The sequence below is a fragment of the Aspergillus pseudotamarii genome, assembly GCF_009193445.1.
Source record: "Aspergillus pseudotamarii strain CBS 117625 unplaced genomic scaffold BDV38scaffold_64, whole genome shotgun sequence".
NCBI lineage: Eukaryota > Fungi > Ascomycota > Eurotiomycetes > Eurotiales > Aspergillaceae > Aspergillus > Aspergillus pseudotamarii.
Window position 1 is genome coordinate 709 of NW_022475078.1, and position 19,039 is coordinate 19,747.

At 47.3% G+C, this 19,039-nt stretch overlaps 5 protein-coding genes across 5 annotated transcripts; 3 read left to right on the top strand and 2 right to left on the bottom strand.

Moving 5' to 3' along the window:
• Positions 1-598: 598 nt before the first annotated feature.
• On the top strand, positions 599-3,204 carry BDV38DRAFT_286617 (Zn(II)2Cys6 transcription factor; the record flags this gene model as incomplete). The annotated part of the gene is made up of 8 exons (XM_032060708.1): positions 599-697; positions 755-837; positions 894-1,615; positions 1,669-1,801; positions 1,877-2,089; positions 2,149-2,304; positions 2,359-2,533; positions 2,587-3,204. The coding sequence occupies 8 exons, from the start codon at positions 599-601 to the stop codon at positions 3,202-3,204; spliced, it is 2,199 nt and encodes a 732-aa protein (XP_031909640.1).
• Positions 3,205-3,512: 308 nt separating this feature from the next.
• Positions 3,513-6,250, bottom strand: BDV38DRAFT_295970 (MFS transporter; the record flags this gene model as incomplete). The annotated part of the gene is made up of 8 exons (XM_032062820.1): positions 3,513-4,367; positions 4,419-4,513; positions 4,565-4,873; positions 4,936-5,085; positions 5,138-5,557; positions 5,621-5,698; positions 5,752-6,136; positions 6,167-6,250. 8 exons carry the CDS (start codon positions 6,248-6,250, stop codon positions 4,215-4,217), a joined length of 1,674 nt encoding a protein of 557 aa, XP_031909641.1. The 3' UTR covers positions 3,513-4,214.
• Positions 6,251-7,133: 883 nt separating this feature from the next.
• On the bottom strand, positions 7,134-8,392 carry BDV38DRAFT_295974 (zinc-dependent alcohol dehydrogenase family protein). The gene is made up of 3 exons (XM_032062821.1): positions 8,125-8,392; positions 7,838-8,059; positions 7,134-7,801 (listed from the first exon to the last, which is right to left on the bottom strand). The coding sequence occupies exons 1-3, from the start codon at positions 8,288-8,290 to the stop codon at positions 7,164-7,166; spliced, it is 1,026 nt and encodes a 341-aa protein (XP_031909642.1). The 5' UTR covers positions 8,291-8,392; the 3' UTR covers positions 7,134-7,163.
• Positions 8,393-10,829: 2,437 nt separating this feature from the next.
• BDV38DRAFT_274158 (Tannase/feruloyl esterase) lies at positions 10,830-12,353 on the top strand (the record flags this gene model as incomplete). Its single annotated transcript, XM_032057798.1, has 1 exon — positions 10,830-12,353. The coding sequence occupies one exon, from the start codon at positions 10,830-10,832 to the stop codon at positions 12,351-12,353; it is 1,524 nt and encodes a 507-aa protein (XP_031909643.1).
• A 668-nt stretch (positions 12,354-13,021) lies between these two features.
• On the top strand, positions 13,022-18,483 carry BDV38DRAFT_274159 (uncharacterized protein; the record flags this gene model as incomplete). The annotated part of the gene is made up of 10 exons (XM_032057799.1): positions 13,022-13,191; positions 13,258-14,119; positions 14,188-15,219; positions 15,403-15,860; positions 15,913-16,209; positions 16,322-16,933; positions 16,993-17,507; positions 17,562-17,890; positions 17,954-18,262; positions 18,313-18,483. The coding sequence occupies 10 exons, from the start codon at positions 13,022-13,024 to the stop codon at positions 18,481-18,483; spliced, it is 4,755 nt and encodes a 1,584-aa protein (XP_031909644.1).
• Positions 18,484-19,039: the final 556 nt, after the last annotated feature.

The following is a 19,039-nucleotide window of genomic DNA, read 5'->3' on the forward strand; positions in this document are numbered from 1 at the left end:
ACAAATGCTGCCTGGCTTCCTGAAGGCAATGGAAACGAGTTACTTCTCGGAGAATCTTCGGAGGCAATTTTTCAACATGACTAATTGTATAGGAAGCACAGGGTCGCAATCCAGACATTCTGGCTGGGGATAGAACAGAACAAGTCTAAGTCCATGAAAAAAGTATTTAGTAAGAAACGAAAGACTGATCTTGCGGCTACAGGTACCGAGGAGGATCTGTTGAAAGCGTTGACCAGATCTTGATGAAGATGCCGTTAACAGATAAGTTGAGAATATCGAATTTTACGTTTCTTTAATGATAGCTTGGATCCTAGACAGAGTGAGTATCAGAGCCAGAACCACTATACTAACCCAAGTGTTTAGGCACTGATCTAGGTTGATCACTGTATTTTACATGGTTGACAGAAGGATCTTCAGGATGTCAAACGGCGCAGATCGCTTACGTGATGTCATGACCTAGAGAGCAGATCCCGAAGTCCTTGGCGCGGCTTTACTAAATCCACATACCTTTGCCCATGATGGGAGACGTTCGTATGCAGTCTGTGGAACTCATGGACCTGTACAATCGCAGAATCACATCACGATCATAACTCACACCATGTCCACTGCGGATGGACGTCCCCCAGCGTCCCGCCAGTCAAAAATCCGGCAAAGGGTGTCTGTGGCATGTGTGCTTTGCCGGATGAAACGTATTCGCGTGAGCGACGTACTGGGCGAGTATTCTGTGCGTATGAAGCCTGACAGTTGATTCTAGTGCGATGGAGCCGAGCCGTGCTGTGGCCCTTGTCAGCAGCGAAACTTAACATGCGAATACCAACACACAGAGAACAAGCGCAAGTGAGTTTGCCGGTACCCCGACTCTTTATAGATCATGGCTAAGGTCGACGGACAAGGCCTCCCAGCAAGAAGTTCGTGCGGTCGCTTCAAGCTCGTATAGAGTTGCTGGAGCAAGAATTAGCGGCTCTCGGGAGGCCAGTTCCCTGTGTCCCTGAAACCTCTGTCGAAGCCGTGGTAGAAAGTGATACAGAGACCGAAGATGGTGTCAATCAACCTCGCCGGATTAACCCACTAGAGGAAATCAGCGGCATGACTGCGCGTCTCAACGTCTCCACTAATGGGGAGTTATGGTATTTTGGGACCCTGAGTAATTATAATCTGCTTCATGGCCGTCTGCATGAAGTCTCGGCTGAACCGTTGGCTCTCGGGCGCGCTGGTGACTTCAGTCCTATCACGCGGTTCAACAACGGCCAGGGTATCTCCCAAGAGTTGCAGGACCACCTATTGGACCTGTATTGGAAGTGGCAGAATCCATGGAATTACGTTATACACAAGGATGCTTTCATGCAGGATTACGCCTTTCATCGGTCGGGAAAGTATTGTACACCCTTGCTTCTTCTCGCAATCTTTGCTTTGGCCGCTCGCTACTCTGATCGCCGCGAGGTTCGAGCCGTTTTAACTAATCCTAAAACTGCCGGAGAGATCTTTGCACGCGAGGCAAAAATATTATTGCAGGAAGGAATGGAAACCCCGACAGTCCCCACTGTTCAAGCCGCAGTGCTACTGGGTTTAAATGCTATGGCCGAGGATCGCGAATCTCTCGGGTGGCTTTTTGTAGGTTAGGGCACCTGTGGACATAGAAATGTCGGTATATTACTGAACTCCACTCAGGTATGGCGATGAGAATGGCTTTCAATCTCGGACTCAATCTTGATTGCTCAAATTGGGTAACAACAGCACATATGTCCGAGCTCGATGCTGAGGTTCGAAAAGTTGCATGGTGGGGATGTTATACTTTAGATAAGTACGTGGATCGAATTGAAACCCACCATCCTGATCAAACAAATTGTAGGCAATTAACAAGCTTGCCTCTGTCTAGACTATTCAGTCTCGGCCATGGACGACCAGGAATGACTCGAAAATACGATATAAGCTGTCCAAAGCCAAACAAATGCCAAACCGCTGAGTTCGGTCCTTGGATCCCATGGTCGACAAGCGATCAAACATTGGCAAATGCTCCTATACGGATTGTGTCCACATCAAGCTATGTCATTGAGCTTCTAGGCATTGCGACAGACGCATTAGATGTAGTGTACGGGATCCAAGGCTGGACTATGAAGATCCATCTGCGTGTTAACGCCCTCGATACAGGTATGCGCCCAACAGCGAACTCAGACGACCCGAACTAGAGGGGATAATTACCCGAACCGATATTGCATTGCATCAGTTCTACCGTGACATCCCAAGCTTTCTTCGGCTCCCTGTTTCGATTCGAATGCCGTGCCTCCCACACATATACCAGCTCCAGTAAGCCCTGATCCAGCGTCATAAGCTTTGTAAATAGACTAAAGGTATGCACAGTATTCAGTACCATGTCATTCAGATTCTTCTTCATCGCCCACTCATTGCAAAGCGTCGGATTTCGTCTCGAGTATTGTTGGATTCACAAGAGTCCAACACGCACTTACAGACCTGCAGACACTCCGCTTCGGAAGTCACAAAGCTGCTACGTACATACCAGGATCATTACACCTTGGTAGGTTTCATGTACTGCATATTGTCCATGTACTGACTTGCGTTTCTGGGTAGCGCCTCACTCCCATTGTCACCGTGCATAGCACCTTTACGGCTGCTATCATACACCTGATGGACGCAACATCGACCACTCCTCTGATTCGTCGTCGAGGAATCTCCAACCTCCGTATCTGTCTAGACGCCCTTGAAACCATGAGCCTAGCGTGGTGTTGGAGCTGTCGTGCTATCCGGGCCCTCAGGATCCTAGCATACGAATGGTTAACGCCAGAGGCAGTTCGGGTTGAGAATCTCGCCAGAAGCATACCATCAGCCACTGAATGCCACCTTAAATTGCAGCCCTTGGAGCCTACCTCAGTCGAACAAGTAGCTCCCACCGAATCCATTGGGGCTGTAGAATGCAGTGATCCTACAGGTCCTATGGATATGGAGACAATTCGATACGAAGCCGATAGTAGCTTCGCAATGGATCCCCTTCTCGAGGACAACTTGGATTGGCTGCTACGAACTCATCATGACTACGAAAGAGAAGATACCGAGCAGGGAGCTGCAAGCACTGAATTGAACTCGTGGATTACGAGTGCTGCGCAGAGCACTTTCGCGGTTCCCAGGTGGGACGAGTTTACGGCTTTTAGTAACGTTTGGCATCATCTAGATATGCAGCCATTATTTTAGCTCTTCTTTTGCCCTCACTCTTGGTCTGACTTTAGAAATCTAGTTGGCTTGTATTTTTGGAGGGGGGCGTGTTCTGTTAATATTTCGGTAATATCTATATAGCCAACGATTTTTCTCTCCTTCATGCTTCTGTGTAGTAAAAACACGCCGTTCCTGTATAGTAGTTCTAATTGGGTCTAGCCTGCCCTCTCGGCCGAGTTCAGCTTCACCCGGACTAGAGACCCTCTGAATGTCCTAAACGTATCACGGAACATGGGAAGACCGCACTAACGTAACCCCGACTAAAACAATAACCTACAGACAGTAACTTTTAAGCGGCATATCCTGACTCAAAAACACCATGACAAAGCCACCGCTTGCTACCATTCTTGCCTCACACGCGGCACACTACCTAATAGGGCAGATGCCGTACGGGTAAGCAGTATCCGGGCCCACAGCTTGGAATAGTACTTGTCAAGTGGAAGCATGCGAGGCAAGGTTTGTCGGTACCGTTACATATCAGGGTAAGCATTATCCGGGCAGCGTAGGTAATCTACAACAGTGGAAAGGTAGCTCTGATGTCCCGGGTAGTGCTTATCCGGGTTCGACCGTGGGCTCCACTTTCACCAGATAGGATTTCCACGGTTCCTCGGACTCGGGCAATGAATTAGTCATCGACCTCATCAGGGAAAGGGGGTTTTTGATCTGGAGCAATTATGGTGGATTAACTAAACCAGAAATACTATGTTAGGGTGACCAAAGAAACTAGTATGGTATATGAGGTCATTAAATTTACGCTTTGACAGCCAAATTGCAGTCTTAGGGGCTGGTGAAAGTAGCATGAGAAAGGCGCAGTGTTCACACTATATGTGTATTGAGAAGGAATCGATGTTAGAGACTATAAAGGAAGCAAGTTCCATTCTCTAAACCAAAAATAGAAGTCTATACATGAGATGATGCAAGTTCACCACGATACACACCTATCTATAGAAGAGTCTTTGAATACACCAACCACCAAGGGCGTAAGTCATCTAAACACTCAATTCTACGTAGCCTACCGCCATTATTAGTAAAAGCCGACTGATTAATAGACGCATCAAACGCACCACAGTCATCTTACTCCTGGCACGAATGGCGGGACCATAAAGCACTAGCACCCAAGGCACAAGGGTTAGAACGGCAGCCTATGTTTTGTCAGAGCCTGTGGCATGTAGGAACCATGAGATAAAGCGTACTATTCCCCCGAGGAGGCTCGAGGCAGCTGGGTATCCAAGGTTTGTGAACATGGCATCCGTAATCAATGGAAATATCCCGCCTAAGATATTGCGACCTGGTCATTATATTAGTTATATGGCCGCTCCCTTGAATATCAAATACAAACAGAAGGACTGGGCCGCAATGGCGGAGCTTGCTTGCGGACCATATGCGTCCGCTAGGTAATTAAAAACTGCCAGGTACACAGAAAAAATCCCCATAGCTAAACATCCGATGGCTATAGTAGGAAGGATCCAATGTACAGAAGGGAAGGAAGTCCACCCAAACCAAAACAAACCAATAGGTACTAGTGGTGCTTGTAGGCATGCGAAGTAGAGTCGTGCTTCGGGAGTCTTGGGGAGGAGGCCAAAGTGATTAGCCATCCTCTCCTGGTATATGCTCACAACTGTTATAAGAATGATACCACAGCACATAGCTTTCTGGCTGTTAGTAAGTGATGATCCAAGATGGGACGAGAACTTCATGTAAGTAGCTTACAAGTGAAGACAGCGCCAATTTGCTCCGTATTGAAGTTGTGGTTCATCCTAAACACCAGCGGCACGGCACTGAACTGGAGATAGAGCACCGCCCAGCTGAATGATAACCAGAGCGAAAAGAAAAATACCACCGGTTCTGTGACAAGCATATCTAACAATGGTTAAGGTTTGTCGATATCCGTTGGGGTCCTTCTGACACTCACGGAATGGACGATAGCATGAAGCCTTGATCATTTCTCTGACCGAGTCGTGCTTCTCCCCATCTCTCTGTGTCCATCGGATTCTCCTCACCTCGTCCTTGTCTGCCAAGATGACTCCATAGTAGCCTAGCTGTTCGAGCTTCTCGTAATACTTGTTTAATGCATCTGCCTTCCGCTGGAGAAGCACGGTGTTGCGCGTTTCTTGAAAAAACAGAATCATCACCACTACGCAGAAGCCTGAAACAATCCCTTGAGAGTAGTACACCCAGCGCCAGGTACTATGATATACAACAACGCTGCTAATAAGCGGTGCAAGTCCTGTTCCCAGCAAAGCAGCGCTCGAAAACAGCGCCATTGGGACATTTCGCTGTTCGGGGCTATAGATGTCGCTAATAACGCCCCCGACCATGGTCGAGAAGGTAGCTGCAAAGGTTCAAGTTAAAGGGGTGCCTCACATAAAATCAGGGAAGGAAGCCCTGAACGTACATGCGCCGATGCCCTGTAAAAGCCGAGCGACCAGCAGACCAGCGAATACATGCGTACCGCCACAGGCGACAGTGCAGGCTTTCCACACCATTAGCCTAGATACGTATAGAACAAAGCAGGGTTGCATGTACCACAGAATAGAACTCCACTCCCGATGAACACCGGTTTCCTGCCGTTGATCTCAGAGAAGGTTGCAAGAACCATTGGTGCTAGGCCGAACCCAATGCAAAACAGCGTAACTCCAGAATTGTATGCTGTCAACGTAATGTCCCACTCTGATGTTAGCTCTTCTGATGCTGGGCTCATCTCACCAGCAGAGTAACACGCTACGGTTGTCACCACACATGAAATCCATGTCACTATCCACTTTCGCTGTGTAGACCATTGGAGGGGGGAAGCGTATTTTTGGACGTTTGGTGGGCAGGGGAGGCGCGACTGGCTCGCATTCTGGGATATGAGAGCCGTTGGAAGAGGTAGCGGCGTGTCTAACCCGAGGTCTAACCATTTGATCTCGCTCTGAGAGAGATCCAGTTCTCCTTCGACCACCTTGGCATGAGATACTCCCCTTGCATAAACAGAAGAGCGAGTTGACCCTGGCTCAGGCGCATTCGAGGACGGTAGGTTGGGCATGGTTGATATTTGTGCTGGCCTAGCATCTGCCATCGTTCGCAGCTTAAAGGGGGTTGTATAATTCTGATTCTATGTTATTTTTGGCCAGGAATAGGACAGGGAAGCATGGGGTGTGCCATTTTTAAACTGACCTGACGATATTTAACTGGTTCAAATCGGCAATAAAAGACATCGGAATGGCTACTCTACCTGTACATGGCCTACGTTTCTCCGATTTGGAGAAAATTCTCTCCTGAGTGGGCCCCTTCGTCCCATGCTCACCCTAACCTGCTACAAGATCTATCTAAGCGTTGTGGCTCATTTATTTGGAGTGTACTATTTACATTCCGGAGAGTGGTATGTACTACTACAATCGTAAATAGAGCATGTAGATTCTCGTTTCAATATCACGACTTTCTTCACCTCTCCTTAGCTCCAAGATGCAGTTTCTCGGAGTTGATGGCAAATAGGGCACATGCTAATGCTACAATGCGCCCCGGCGCAGTCTCCGGTCACAGCCGAATGCTCCTGACATATTGAGTCCTGATCGAAATCCAATCAGCTTTTTTCCAGACCTACTATTGGGACTTATTCGGGCATCTTCATGCATCTACAAGCCAGTGACATGTGAGAGTCCCTCGGGATACCCCTATATATAAATCTCATGGCGAAAATCGAAGTCAAGGAGCCCACAGTGTAGCCAGTTTACTGATTATGAGTCTAATACCGTAGCTCTTTGTACACTCTGCTGAATTTATGTTCTTATGAGGCAGAATAATACAATAGTCCCTTGGAAAATAATCTGGTAGCGAACATATACCATAATCCAAAAGAGATTTTGCATCAAATACAAATGAATCGTAGTTCACATTTGGGATGAAGACTTAGATCTGTTGCATCAGCCCTTCCCAAGAGCGATATACTCGCCAGCGCTTCACCCAATGCTGATGACAACCTTACCTGTGTGCTTCTGATCGTACTGATACTGGAAGGCCGATGGAAGGTCCTCAAGTGGGAATACGGTAGGATCAATGACAGGATGAATGTCGTTAGCCTCAATAGCCCTGATCATTTCTTCGAACTGGGTCCGATTGCCAACTTCAATACCCCGCACTATACACATACGGGAGAATGGCTCTAGGAATGAAGGGTGATCTTCATCTTTTTCAAAGCCTGTCAGAAATCCAATGATGGCAATGTGACCACCAGGTGCTACCGCTTGCAATGACTGCTTAATTGTCTTCGGCCCACCAACTTCGATGATCCGCTGGCAACCAAGCCCTTTCGGAGAGAGCTCCTTTGCCTTCGCACCCCAGTTCGGCTCCTCCCGATAGTTAATGATGTGATGGACACCAAGGGCCTTCAACTTCTCAGCTTTAGTATTCGAGGAGGTGGTGGCAATAACAGTGGCGCCGGTCGCCAACGCAAACTGAATTGCAAACAGGGAAACGCCGCCTGTGCCTTGGGTCAGGATACAGTCTCCAGGCTTGAGGTATTGTAGGCCGTTCAAGCTGTTCCACGCCGTGAGACCGGCGCATGAGAGTGTCGCACCCTCAAGATAGTTGAGATTGGCTGGGAGGGGCAACAGCCCATGCTCATCGAAAATACCATATTGACGAAAGGTACCATGGGCGGAGCCTCCTAGGGCCCTCTCTGCATTGGTCTCTGTCGGAGCTGGTCCTCCGAAAAAGTCCTGATAGAATGTGGTCACAACACTGTCCCCCTTTTTGAAGCGCGAGACCGCGGACCCAACAGCAACAACCTCTCCAGCCCCATCACTACCGGGAACAACGCCTTCGATCAATTTGCGGGGATAGATGCCTTGGCAAACTGTTTGATTGACAGGTCAGTGGGACCAACTAGGGAGAAACAGGAGGAAGCATATATTGACTTACTGACAATATCACGATAGTTCAACGATCCAGCACGCAACTTCACCAATACTTCGCTAGGATGGAGTTCGGGGATGTTCTGGTCATTCTTCCACTTCAATGCGCCAGTTCCAGCTCCTGGGGCACTGCCATGCACCGTCCAGAGATTGGTGGTTTTAGGGAGAGACATGTTCGCAAATAGTAGTATTCTCGTTTACTGACACCAGTTAACTCAAGACCGGTTTCTATGCTACGAGCTCAAGAAGAGGTCGGTAGAGACCATTTATCATACACTTGCAGTACATTCGCAAGCATGGGAATTTTGTTAATTATGATATCATCATTTTGGTATTCCGCGAGCTCGGGGAGTTTTATCCCTGGTTCGACTTTACTAATCGCGCCGAAAGATGGCAGTCTCCATGATCCTTTCTCCATAATACTTTATTTTCGGTGCATGCCACTTTCGTGCTGGACAGTGGGTTGATTGCAAACACAACGTCTGCGGCCTTTGCAACGGGATTTGAAGCCCATCCAGAACCATGCGAAGTCCCCACCCGGAAGCACAAGTGACGGACTGGTTCCTTCAGTCAGGGATCCACTCCAGCCGCGATCTATTCACATGACTACCATTGCTCTCATAGCTAGGTTGAGGGCAAAGGCGAAATGCCAATCGCCTTTGGGCGAAAGCTTCATACCTAGAGCACATGTTAACCATGGAAAGATTTCGAGCAAACATGGCGCCATCATTTGGAATGACGAATACTGTTCCGATATTATTACAGTCTTGTATCATTTTTTTCTTTTTTTCCGGGGGTTTGTTCATTTTCAGTGGCCCCTTCGACAGCAGCTCGCACCATGTTTCTCGCATTTCTCTCTCTCAAACAGCAACCAAGATACAGGCCAAAAGGAGACGAAAAAGGAAAGGTATGTATATGCTGCAGCACACATTACATAATTCAAATTCTATCGTGGTATAGAGTAACTGCCTTACGAACAGCATACATCACAGGATATAATCAACCAAGAATTCCGCATGCCGGTTGTGCTTGTATGAAGATTATGACTAGCAGGCTCCCCACCTAGATCGTTGCGAGTTTGGGTAGGTTGTTGGAATTCCCTGAAGTAAAACCCTGCGGAAATCCATATTTTCTCTCCAAAATAATCTATTAGTGGAATATTACCTCAACAATTGCCTCCGTATCATGGTATCCTCCCCACTAAGATGTCAGAGCCAGGTTTTACACACGGGAGAAATCATCATAGAATGCAGGTTTAGATGAATCACGAATAACGGTGGCCCAATCTTAGGATTCTCCCGATTGTCCTTCCCGACGAATACAGACAGGTGAGTGAGAAACATGTCCACATACTGAGTTTCGGCGCCTACAAAGGGATTTCGATCAACCATAACACATCCTCATAATGGTGAAGATGGCTCTAGACCTTCGGCATGAAAAAAATATCGTCCCGTGAAATGCTGGAGTTGTCAGCTAAAAAGTCATGGATGGCTTCGCCAGCCTCTTCATTGAAGTAAAATCGTGCACAGGCTAGTAGCCTCTATGTAGCCCCAAGTGCTTGCGTGACAGTATGGCATAGTTCGCCCTTAGCATCGTCGCGGGATATCTAAGAGACTCCGGTGATCCTTATATAATACTTGCTTACTGATAAGACAGGAAATTGAGGAGCTCAATGCAGGACCAGTTTCCAGCTTTTTATCGTTACATTTTATGCCGTAGGGGCCCTCACACATTGGGTCCAATATGGCGGTGCCAGAAATAGCCAGCATACCAAATCACAGTCGGATATTTCCCCGGCGGATGGGGCACAAGCCTGAAGCACAGAGGCCCTTGATATCAAATGTTTTCTAGTGAATATAGACCAGCTACGATTGAGAGGTTTCAACAGCAGTCAGACTAGGTGGAGCAGTGTCTTTAGCCCTCTTATGAGTTGTAGAGCCTGTTTTGGCGTCAAGTTTGGAGGGTTGTCAACGTTCTTTCACGGAGCATGTAGAAGGCAATACATTTTATATTCGTCTCGAGCGCAAGGCTGATTATAAGGCTAAATTACCCAGAATAGCCTTTCGCTGTCCGAACAATTGTTGATCAACTCATCTTATCCTTGGAGCACTATCCGCTCCTTTCAAACATAAAGAATCACTGGCGAAAACGCTAAAAGTGGCTCGTACCAGAATAACTTTGTGTACAACTAGGAGCCAGTCTAATTCCTTACTACATGATACAATAGGCTAGAAGCACATTGGCCACTATATAAGTATCATCCTCGCTATCGTTCCTAAGTTTGCCCGTAAGGAGACTTGATAAATGTCTCAAACTTGATTATCAAGCAAATACTGAGCAAATCCCGCTAGCTAGCATACATCCTTTTACAAGACCAATGTTATAGTAGATTTGTAATCCAACCCAGCCCTCCTTCAGCATTCTCCAAGCCTTGCCAAGCCCATCCGCAGACACCGAGTCTTCAGAGAATGACTAGAGGAAGAAGATCATGTCCCCTTGGTAAAGCAGTGATTTTCAGTAGTGTGCTGTTTACGTTTACAACAAGTGGCCCGCTTTTTGTATCATTACGTCGCGTATTCATGCGCCTTCTGTTGGCCGACATCATGTCTCTAGTACCATCTATATATACCCCTCAGTGCTCCTACAAGTCATGGAGCAAGGTTCCGTTTCGCCAGATCCATCATGCTTCACGATAAGCTACTCCCGATAGCTATGGCAGGCCTGTTTATGCAGGCTGCTACCGCAGCTCAAACCAGGAATTGTTCGTCAGATGTTATTCCTCATCCGTCCATAGCTGAGGCACAAATCCTTGAACTTAGTGCTATCCCGGTCCTGAATTACCGTCAAGATGAGGACTCGGCAATAAACTTTTGCAACGTCACAGTCACATACACCCATCCTGAACGGAAAGATGCCATCCACGTCACGATCTGGCTTCCCTTGGAAGACTGGAATCACCGATTACAAGGCTCGGGTGGTAGCGGGTACGCAGCGAGATCAGAAGATGCAGTTCTTGCAGCAGCAGTGGCTCAGAAATACACCGCTCTTGCGACCGATGGAGGACATGAAGTGAATGGATTCAGCTCGGAGTCATGGTCATTGGATAAAGCGGGAAATTTGAATATGGCATTGCTCGAAGACTTTGCATATATCGCTCTTAACGATGCCGCTATAATTGGGAAGCAGGTAGCGAGTAGTTTCTACGGCCAGGCACTGCGATTTTCATACTGGAATGGGTGTTCAACAGGTGGCAGGCAGGGCTTAATGTTGGCGCAAAGATATCCAACTGCATATAATGGAATCTTAGCAGCTGCGCCTGGAGTTAATTGGCCTAGCTTTGTTGTTTCTCAGTTCTGGCCGCAGTTTGTGATGAATCAGCTTCGTACCTGGCCTGCTCCTTGTGTTACCGACGCTATTACAGCTGCAGCAATCACGGAGTGTGACGGGATTGATGGGGTTCTCGATGGAGTTATCTCATTACCAGATCTTTGTGACTTTGATCCTCATAGCTTGGTTAACACCGTGGTCGATTGCGAAGGTGAAAATGTAACCATCACAGAGAACGATGCTCTCGTGGTACAAAGCACTTGGGAAGGACCTGTCGCGTCCAATGGCTCATTCCTCTGGTATGGACTTGAAAAAGGCACTCCTCTCTCGATGGAGGAATCAAGTCTCGTATATACCAAATGCTCGGGACTTAATTGCACCGGTGCGCCTTTTCCTATATCCGCAGACTGGATTAGCCGGTTTGTCCTGCGCAATCCATCCGCCAACCTGGCCGACCTAGATCACGAAACGTTCGATGAAATATTTGCTCGTTCTAAGCAGGACTTTGATGCAATTATGGGTACAAACAATCCAGATCTCTCATCTTTCAAACGTGCCGGTGGGAAAATAATCACTTGGCATGGGTTATCGGACCAACTAATTCCTCCGAAAGGGACGGAACAGTACTACAAAGAGGTGCAAAAAAAGGACCCTTCTGTCTCAGATTTCTATCGTCTGTTCAAGGCTCCCGGTGTTCATCATTGCGAGGGTGGGGATGGCCCTGTCCCTATTGATCCATTAGCACGCGTGGTGGATTGGGTGGAAAGAGGTATTGTGCCTAACACGTTGGATGCGGTCTCTGCATCAGGGCTGAGAAGGAAATTGTGCCCGTACCCACTTTCCCCGGTGTATAAAAGTGGTGATATTAATGGCGCAGAGGGCTACGAGTGTGAAGAGACTTGCGAGTGATCTAGCCTATTTGTCCGGTCCCGGGTTATAAAGATATGACCAGGCTTCTATCGTGCCGCTTTGCTTGTTTTTGATATGACCGTGCTCTCTTAGTATTCTTTTATCACTTGTTGACTATATAGGCTGGTATATGACTACCAACTATGCAGTTGTGTGACCTAGGAAGAAATGCATCCTGATATCTAATAGACCCATCCTCCTTTACCCTGAATTGAGGATTCCCCGGCCGTAGCTTTATCGCGTCAAGCACTGTAATTCCGTTTCTTGGCTGCTCAAGCCCCGGTTCCATTGTTCCGCCGACGCAGACTATCCATTATCTTAAAAAACAGGGAATGCAACACTACAAAAGCCCTCCGGCCTCTTCGCGGCGGCATGTTCCTTTACACCGCGGGATCTCCGGCTAACCGGAATAATAATTGACCCCATGATTGAGATGCAGAGCGTAGCATGCAAAGAATAGAGAATATGTTTCGGAAAGCCCCTGGTGCCTGACTCAAGCGGGTTCGTCGATGATACAGAGACAATCACTAGTCCGCGATTGGTCTAGTGCTTATCCCTTCACGTGCTGGTTCCTGATGCCGTCTGTACTTTTGTCCATGAGACCACCTTTCATGAAAGCGTGGGGGTGGGTACTTCCTTTCAACTCATTCAAGTACCGGCTTAAAAGGATGACCACCAGAGAAACGGCAAAAGAAGCGGTGGAAGCAATTGCTGCGAAGCTCGGATATGTTGATTTGGCGAGCTTGGATCGCATTGGGGAACTGTTTCCTGAGGAGCGACGCATAATTGAAGAGGGTCTGCGTATCAAGGACGAGAATATAGGCCATTCAATCAAAGCGTTTGTCACCTACTCAACGTGTTTACCGGCGACCCAAGGCGTTGTGTGCTAACTTGAGCTGCTTAGACTTGCAAGAAACCTATATAACAGTAATGCTCGGTTTGTCTTTGAGCTCCTGCAAAATGCAGACGATAATCGCTTTACGCTCGCACGGGAACACGATGAAATACCCTTTATTTCATTTAGCATCCATCCCGATCGTATAATTGTAGACTGCAATGAGGATGGATTCACGACTGAAGATCTGGCGGCGATCTGCTCTGTTGGCGAGAGCACCAAAGCCGGTTCTCATGGCTACATGGGAGCAAGGGGCATTGGGTTTAAGTCCGTTTTCACCGCGGCGTGGAAGGTTCATATTCAGTCGGGCAATTTTTCGTTTTCCTTTAAGCATAGGATAGGTGATCTTGGTCTTGGAATGGTTCTACCAGTGTGGGAGGACCCTGACTACGGATGTCCCGATTGCTTAACCCGAATGACTCTTTATCTTCACACGGAAGGAGACCCGCACGCGCTCGAGCACCTCCGCCAAACCATTTTCCAGCAACTCAGTGAGCTTCAGCAAACTTCATTGCTTTTTTTACGGAGCCTCAAGCACATAAGAATCTTCTTCCACGATGATAATGGTGCGGTAAGGCAATCTAAGTGTTTTTGTATTCGAGATGCGCCTGGCCACAATGTCTTCCTCAAGACTATTTTCATTGGAGATGCGAATTATACCACGGCTGAGCAACGCTACCACGTCACCAGGCACAATGCCACCGGGCTTCCGACGAGCGAGAGTCGCTACATCCTGGATACACAGGAAACCGATATGACATTTTCAGAGGCGGAGGTCGTCTTGGCGTTCCCTCTCACAATGGATTCAAAGCCTTTTTTTCAGGAACAGGAGATATGTGACTTTTCACCAGTCTGCGAGTCGGGCTTCAAAGTGAGGCTTCCTCCATTCCATGCAATAGTAACGTTCCAGTACATACATGTACTAACTGGAGAAAATAGTTCCTGATAAAATCCGACTTTGACACTGCCGCAAATCGGCAAGATATCTCTACGACCTCGAGAAGGAACCTTTGCCTATTGCCTCATATTGCCTCGGCATTTGTAAAGGCAGTTTTGGAATTTTGCGATGACCCGGAGTTGTGCTACTTATGGCCAAGCTTCCTTCCTTCGTTACAAGATGACATGGATAGCTTCTGGTCTCCCCTGGTTCCATTGATTAGGGATTTGATTGCCGTGACCCCGGTTTGCAGGTCGAGGCACGGTGACGGCCTTCATGTGATAAACTCCATTGTAATTCTTCCAGACGACTTTATGGATAGCGACGGGAATCCATTGCTGGACGACTCGAGCTTGGATCCCTTCATATCCAGCGCCTATCCAGCCGCGCTACAAGAGACTCTCGAAGAGTACGGACTCCGGATGGGGACTTTTGAACTAATTCTCAAAATGCTGAAAAGCGATCTTGAAAGCTCTACCTCTAGAGTCAAGTCGGATGTTACCAGCGCAGACTTCCACTCCCGAATTTCGCAACTTTTGTCGAGGATTGAACATGAGGACCAGGATGAGATGCATAATCTCAATGAGCTTGCTATTCTTCCTCTACGAAATGGTGAATGGGTGTCCGCTAATAGCGGCCCGGTATGCTTACCGAAGACAGGTGAAATAGACATCCCGGCCGACGTGGGTATTCGCATTTTGGACCCAGCAGCGGTTGCCAATGAAGACCGTAGAGCTTTCTTCATACGCTTGGGGGCTGTGGAACCGTCGGTCAATGCTGTTCGATCTGGAATACTGGCGAATTATAGTCCCTCGTATAGCGAGATATGCATGGAAGATTCGAAAGCACATCTTCATTACCTATATCTGACTCATGACTGCGATCAAATGGAAGATAACTTTGGCGATATTGATATTTACTGCGACGATGGGTGTATGTATAATCCAGACGAGGAAGAGATCTATCTGCCAAGCAACCATCCATATGGACCAGAGGCTCTCCTAGGCCAAACAGAGTACTCCCCGGGCATGGAAGTATTGCTCATGCATTCAACATATCTTGAGAATATTCCAACAGGGTCTCATTTAAACCACCCATCGTGGCGCGCCTGGCTAATTACTTCACTTGGGATTCGGGAACGACTGAGTCTTGTTTCATCCGATGATGATTCTCTTTCAGACACGTGGACCTATGTCGCGGAGTCTTGCCCGGGAAAGCTTCTTGGGCTGTTGGAACATCTCTGGAAATACCAAAGGTCCGAACTGCATCATAATGCTGATCTCATCATGGATATTCAAAACACAAATGCCACAAGACTTTGCAATATGGAGCTGCCCGTTGACTGCCGGCTTGACGAGACATATCTACCTCTACCTAATCTTCATGCCCTTTGTCAACGTTTTATGGAGGAGGATGAACCATTTCCGTTCCTATACCTTGGAGAAGGACTTTCGGATGAGGAACTCTACTCCAAGTGGATTTTTCTTCACAACGATTTCTCAGTCGGGAAAGACGATGACATAGATTTCCTTCTGACTGTGCTGTATTGGATCCAGAGCGCCAATCCCGATGAATACACCCTTACCTCGTACGAGCGACTGTGGGATTTATATATTGCAATTGAGGCAAAGCAACTTGCTGCCGAGGACAGAGTGGCTGCCAGGGACAGCATCAAGTAAGTTCAATGCTCGCGAGTCCCCAAACTAGCTGCTCACGTTCTGCTCGAGGTCTTTTTTTGAAGATGGTGACTACATTTTTGTTCCTGAACTCCAGGAGGATGATCCGTATGATCCAGCATGGGCTGGTCTTGAGCACTGCCTGTGGGACGCACCGCCAAATATGTTGTCGAAGTATTCTCTCAAATACGTCTTTCAGCAAATTCTCGAAGAAGGCCAACTCGAACAACTTTCACGATTCTTCAGATACACATTGAGTATTCCAGATGCCTCTTGGTCAGATCTGACAGAGGAACTGGTAGAGCGGAGCCAGAACCACTGCGTGGACTTCGACCAAATCTTCGACATGTACAGATACCTCTCTGAAATGGAATTGCTCTTCACTGATGATTTGCAGTATGTATCAACCTCTCTTATTCTCATCTAGGGCTGCATCACAGAACTTAACCTCTATTATTAGGCGTGAATTCGAGGATGAAAGTCTGATCTTTGTCAACACAAACGGTGATCCCGGCTGGTACAAAATTTCCGAGTGTTTGTGGTCGAGTACCACAGATATAAGTGGGAAGGTCACCCTGAATGCTCATTACGAGGACCTGAAAGATTTCTTTGTTGATACTTTGGGGGTACACACGCTGACCCTGCAGATGGTATATGATGAGCTGTTGGAAACACGCCTGGAATTAACAATGGACGAGACAAAACGTAAGATTTGGTCTCTCAATGGTTTCCTTCAAACAGAAGGAAGTTATGCCGATCCAGAACCGCTTTTGGAAAGAAAGATATTTCCCATTGTTTTCCCAGATGGAACGAAGGGGCTCACGGCTGCTTCTACGGAGTTCGCCATTCCTGACCGGGAACACCTGGCATCACAATTCAGAGGCAGGATCAAGATGCTTGACTTCAGTCCGGAAGAAGTCCGTCGTCTGAAATGCTTTTTCGAGTGGACAAATCTCACACATCGCTATCTATCTGCATCTATCAAGGAGGTAACCTCCTTCTCTGGGGAAACAGCACAATTAGTTTCCGCGCCACACCGAGACTTGAAAAGAAAAGCGCATGCATTTCTCCGGTAGGCATCATGGATTTATAAACTTGGGTCCTGTCGCTCATGTCCCTTCTACTTTCCAGAGTCGCGGCCACGTTCAATAGCCCGAGATATCACGCAAATCCATCCGGGCTTTACGAGCTGCTTCGCACGGCCAAGGTAGAAGCCACGGATGGGGTTTCCTCGATTCTGAGAATCTCCCAAGATGGCGTAGTGGTGGACGTTGAAGAATTGATTGGTAAGTTGCACATCAGTGAAGAACCGTCTGGCCTCACTGTTTATGTGCCGAAAGACAAAAAGGCCCAAGAACTTTGCTTTTGTGACCTTTTGCCTAAGCGACTAATCGATTGGCTCATGCGGGATCCGGCCACACAAATTCCCCACAAAATAGAAAGCGATGCTATAATTGTAATCTCCATGATCTTGAGTATCGATCCTTCCGCTACCAATCTTATTTTGGAACGACAGGGTATCATCGAAATTGGCGTACTGAACGAAGACCACGACATCGATGATGATAGCATTGATGGTTATATACCATCCCAACGGTCACAAAGTCAGGACCGATCCACTGGTGAGGTTCCACTGGACTCACCGGGTGTTCCCACCCTGTCTACACATCAGAATTGCTGACCCACGCTTAATACCATAGAGCAAGTGATTTTTCGACAAACCCAGATGATAAGCCGGCCGCCCAGCCGCGATCGCAATTGCCCAACACTGATGTACTCGCCGCGTGACTATATATCGGAGGATACCGTGCAGTACCGTGCGCTCCTCAACAGTGTGCTGTTGGCTGCGAGGAGAGCCACATTTCCCTCAGGTGGGCCTTTCAACATGAGCCAGCTGAATGAAGCGCTATCGGAAGAAGGAATTCTCCATCAATTCGATGGTTTCGATGGCATTGACGTAAGGAATGCGTTCCGCTCAGACAGCCAGCTTGAAAGAGACAAGAAAATTGGCGCCGCAGGAGAACTCTATGTGCGTTATATTTCCGTAAATTTTTTAGGGTATAATTCCAACGTGTGAATAACCCCGTTGCAGGTTTTTGAATTACTTACACAACTGGACCCAGCTCTAAGAGGCTGGAGTGCTCTGAATTGGCAGAGCACAATTCGTCGATATGTCAGGATCCACCCGGACTACGCCAACATGGCACCTTGGTATGGGAGAGAGAGAGCAGATATTACATATGATGATTACGAGGGCGATTTCACAGCCATGCTCATCAATCGCGGGTACCTTGAGGCTGAAGAATGGAGAGATAAACGGCCGAAATACTACCTTGAAGTTAAGACAACCACAGGGCCTTCGAAAACTCCTTTCTACTTGAGCAAGCATCAATATGAAAGAGTGAGTGTGTTGACAACCATCGGTACTATATATCCGCTAACCAAACCCAGATACGTGCTGTGCATAACAGGAGAGATTATTCAGAGGTTTACATGATTCTGCGCGTGTTTGATATAAGTGGGAATAACATTGGAATGAATGTATATTTTGACCCTGAACAGTTCAGGTTGGATGGAGAACTTGTGTTTACTGGGGAGACTTGGTCAGTCATTCCCGGCTAGTAGGTCGCCATAGTCAGCATCAACGGAATGGGCTTTGTCTACAATACATATATCGAAAGTAAATATCTTTTTTTTTTGTTCCCTTCATTGTCGTTCTGTTGTCTGATTGGACGTTGGGTCTGCCCACTAGCCAAAACCTCCTTCGACTTGGGCTTCAACCACCACTGCTGAGTATTAACTTTGAGGACTGATAAATAAGGTCTTCCGGAGTACAAATCAATTTTCAGTCAGATTCTACATATCTCTTATGGTTGTTGAGATATCCATGGTCAAATGTGGGGATTTTGATGGGTTGTGAACAGAGCTTTTAAATATGCCGCTGGAATTTCATGGTCAAAACTAAGTCCTATCCTAGGGGATACCAGCTCAAGGACCTGGCATAATATTGCGCAGCGAAAGAATTATATAATCTTATATTACACTACCTAAGTTGCTTAGATTTCGTAAACCAATTATCTACCTGGATTGTCTGTCTAGATTGTCTGCTCTATCTAAATAGGCTGGCATTACAGTATATATATAATTTAGAAATATAGATATTGCAGCGTGTTCAAAA

What these genes read in the sequence shown, in the direction of transcription:
- BDV38DRAFT_295974 (XM_032062821.1), bottom strand. Translation starts at nt 8,290, where the DNA reads ATGTCTCTCCCTAAAACCACCAATCTCTGGACGGTGCATGGCAGTGCC. An exon ending in GAACTATCGTGATATTGTCA is followed by an intron (nt 8,060 to 8,124) that starts GTAAGTCAATAT and finishes TCAATCAAACAG; the next exon opens with TTTGCCAAGGCATCTATCCC. An exon ending in TGGTACCTTTCGTCAATATG is followed by an intron (nt 7,802 to 7,837) that starts GTATTTTCGATG and finishes TGCCCCTCCCAG; the next exon opens with CCAATCTCAACTATCTTGAG.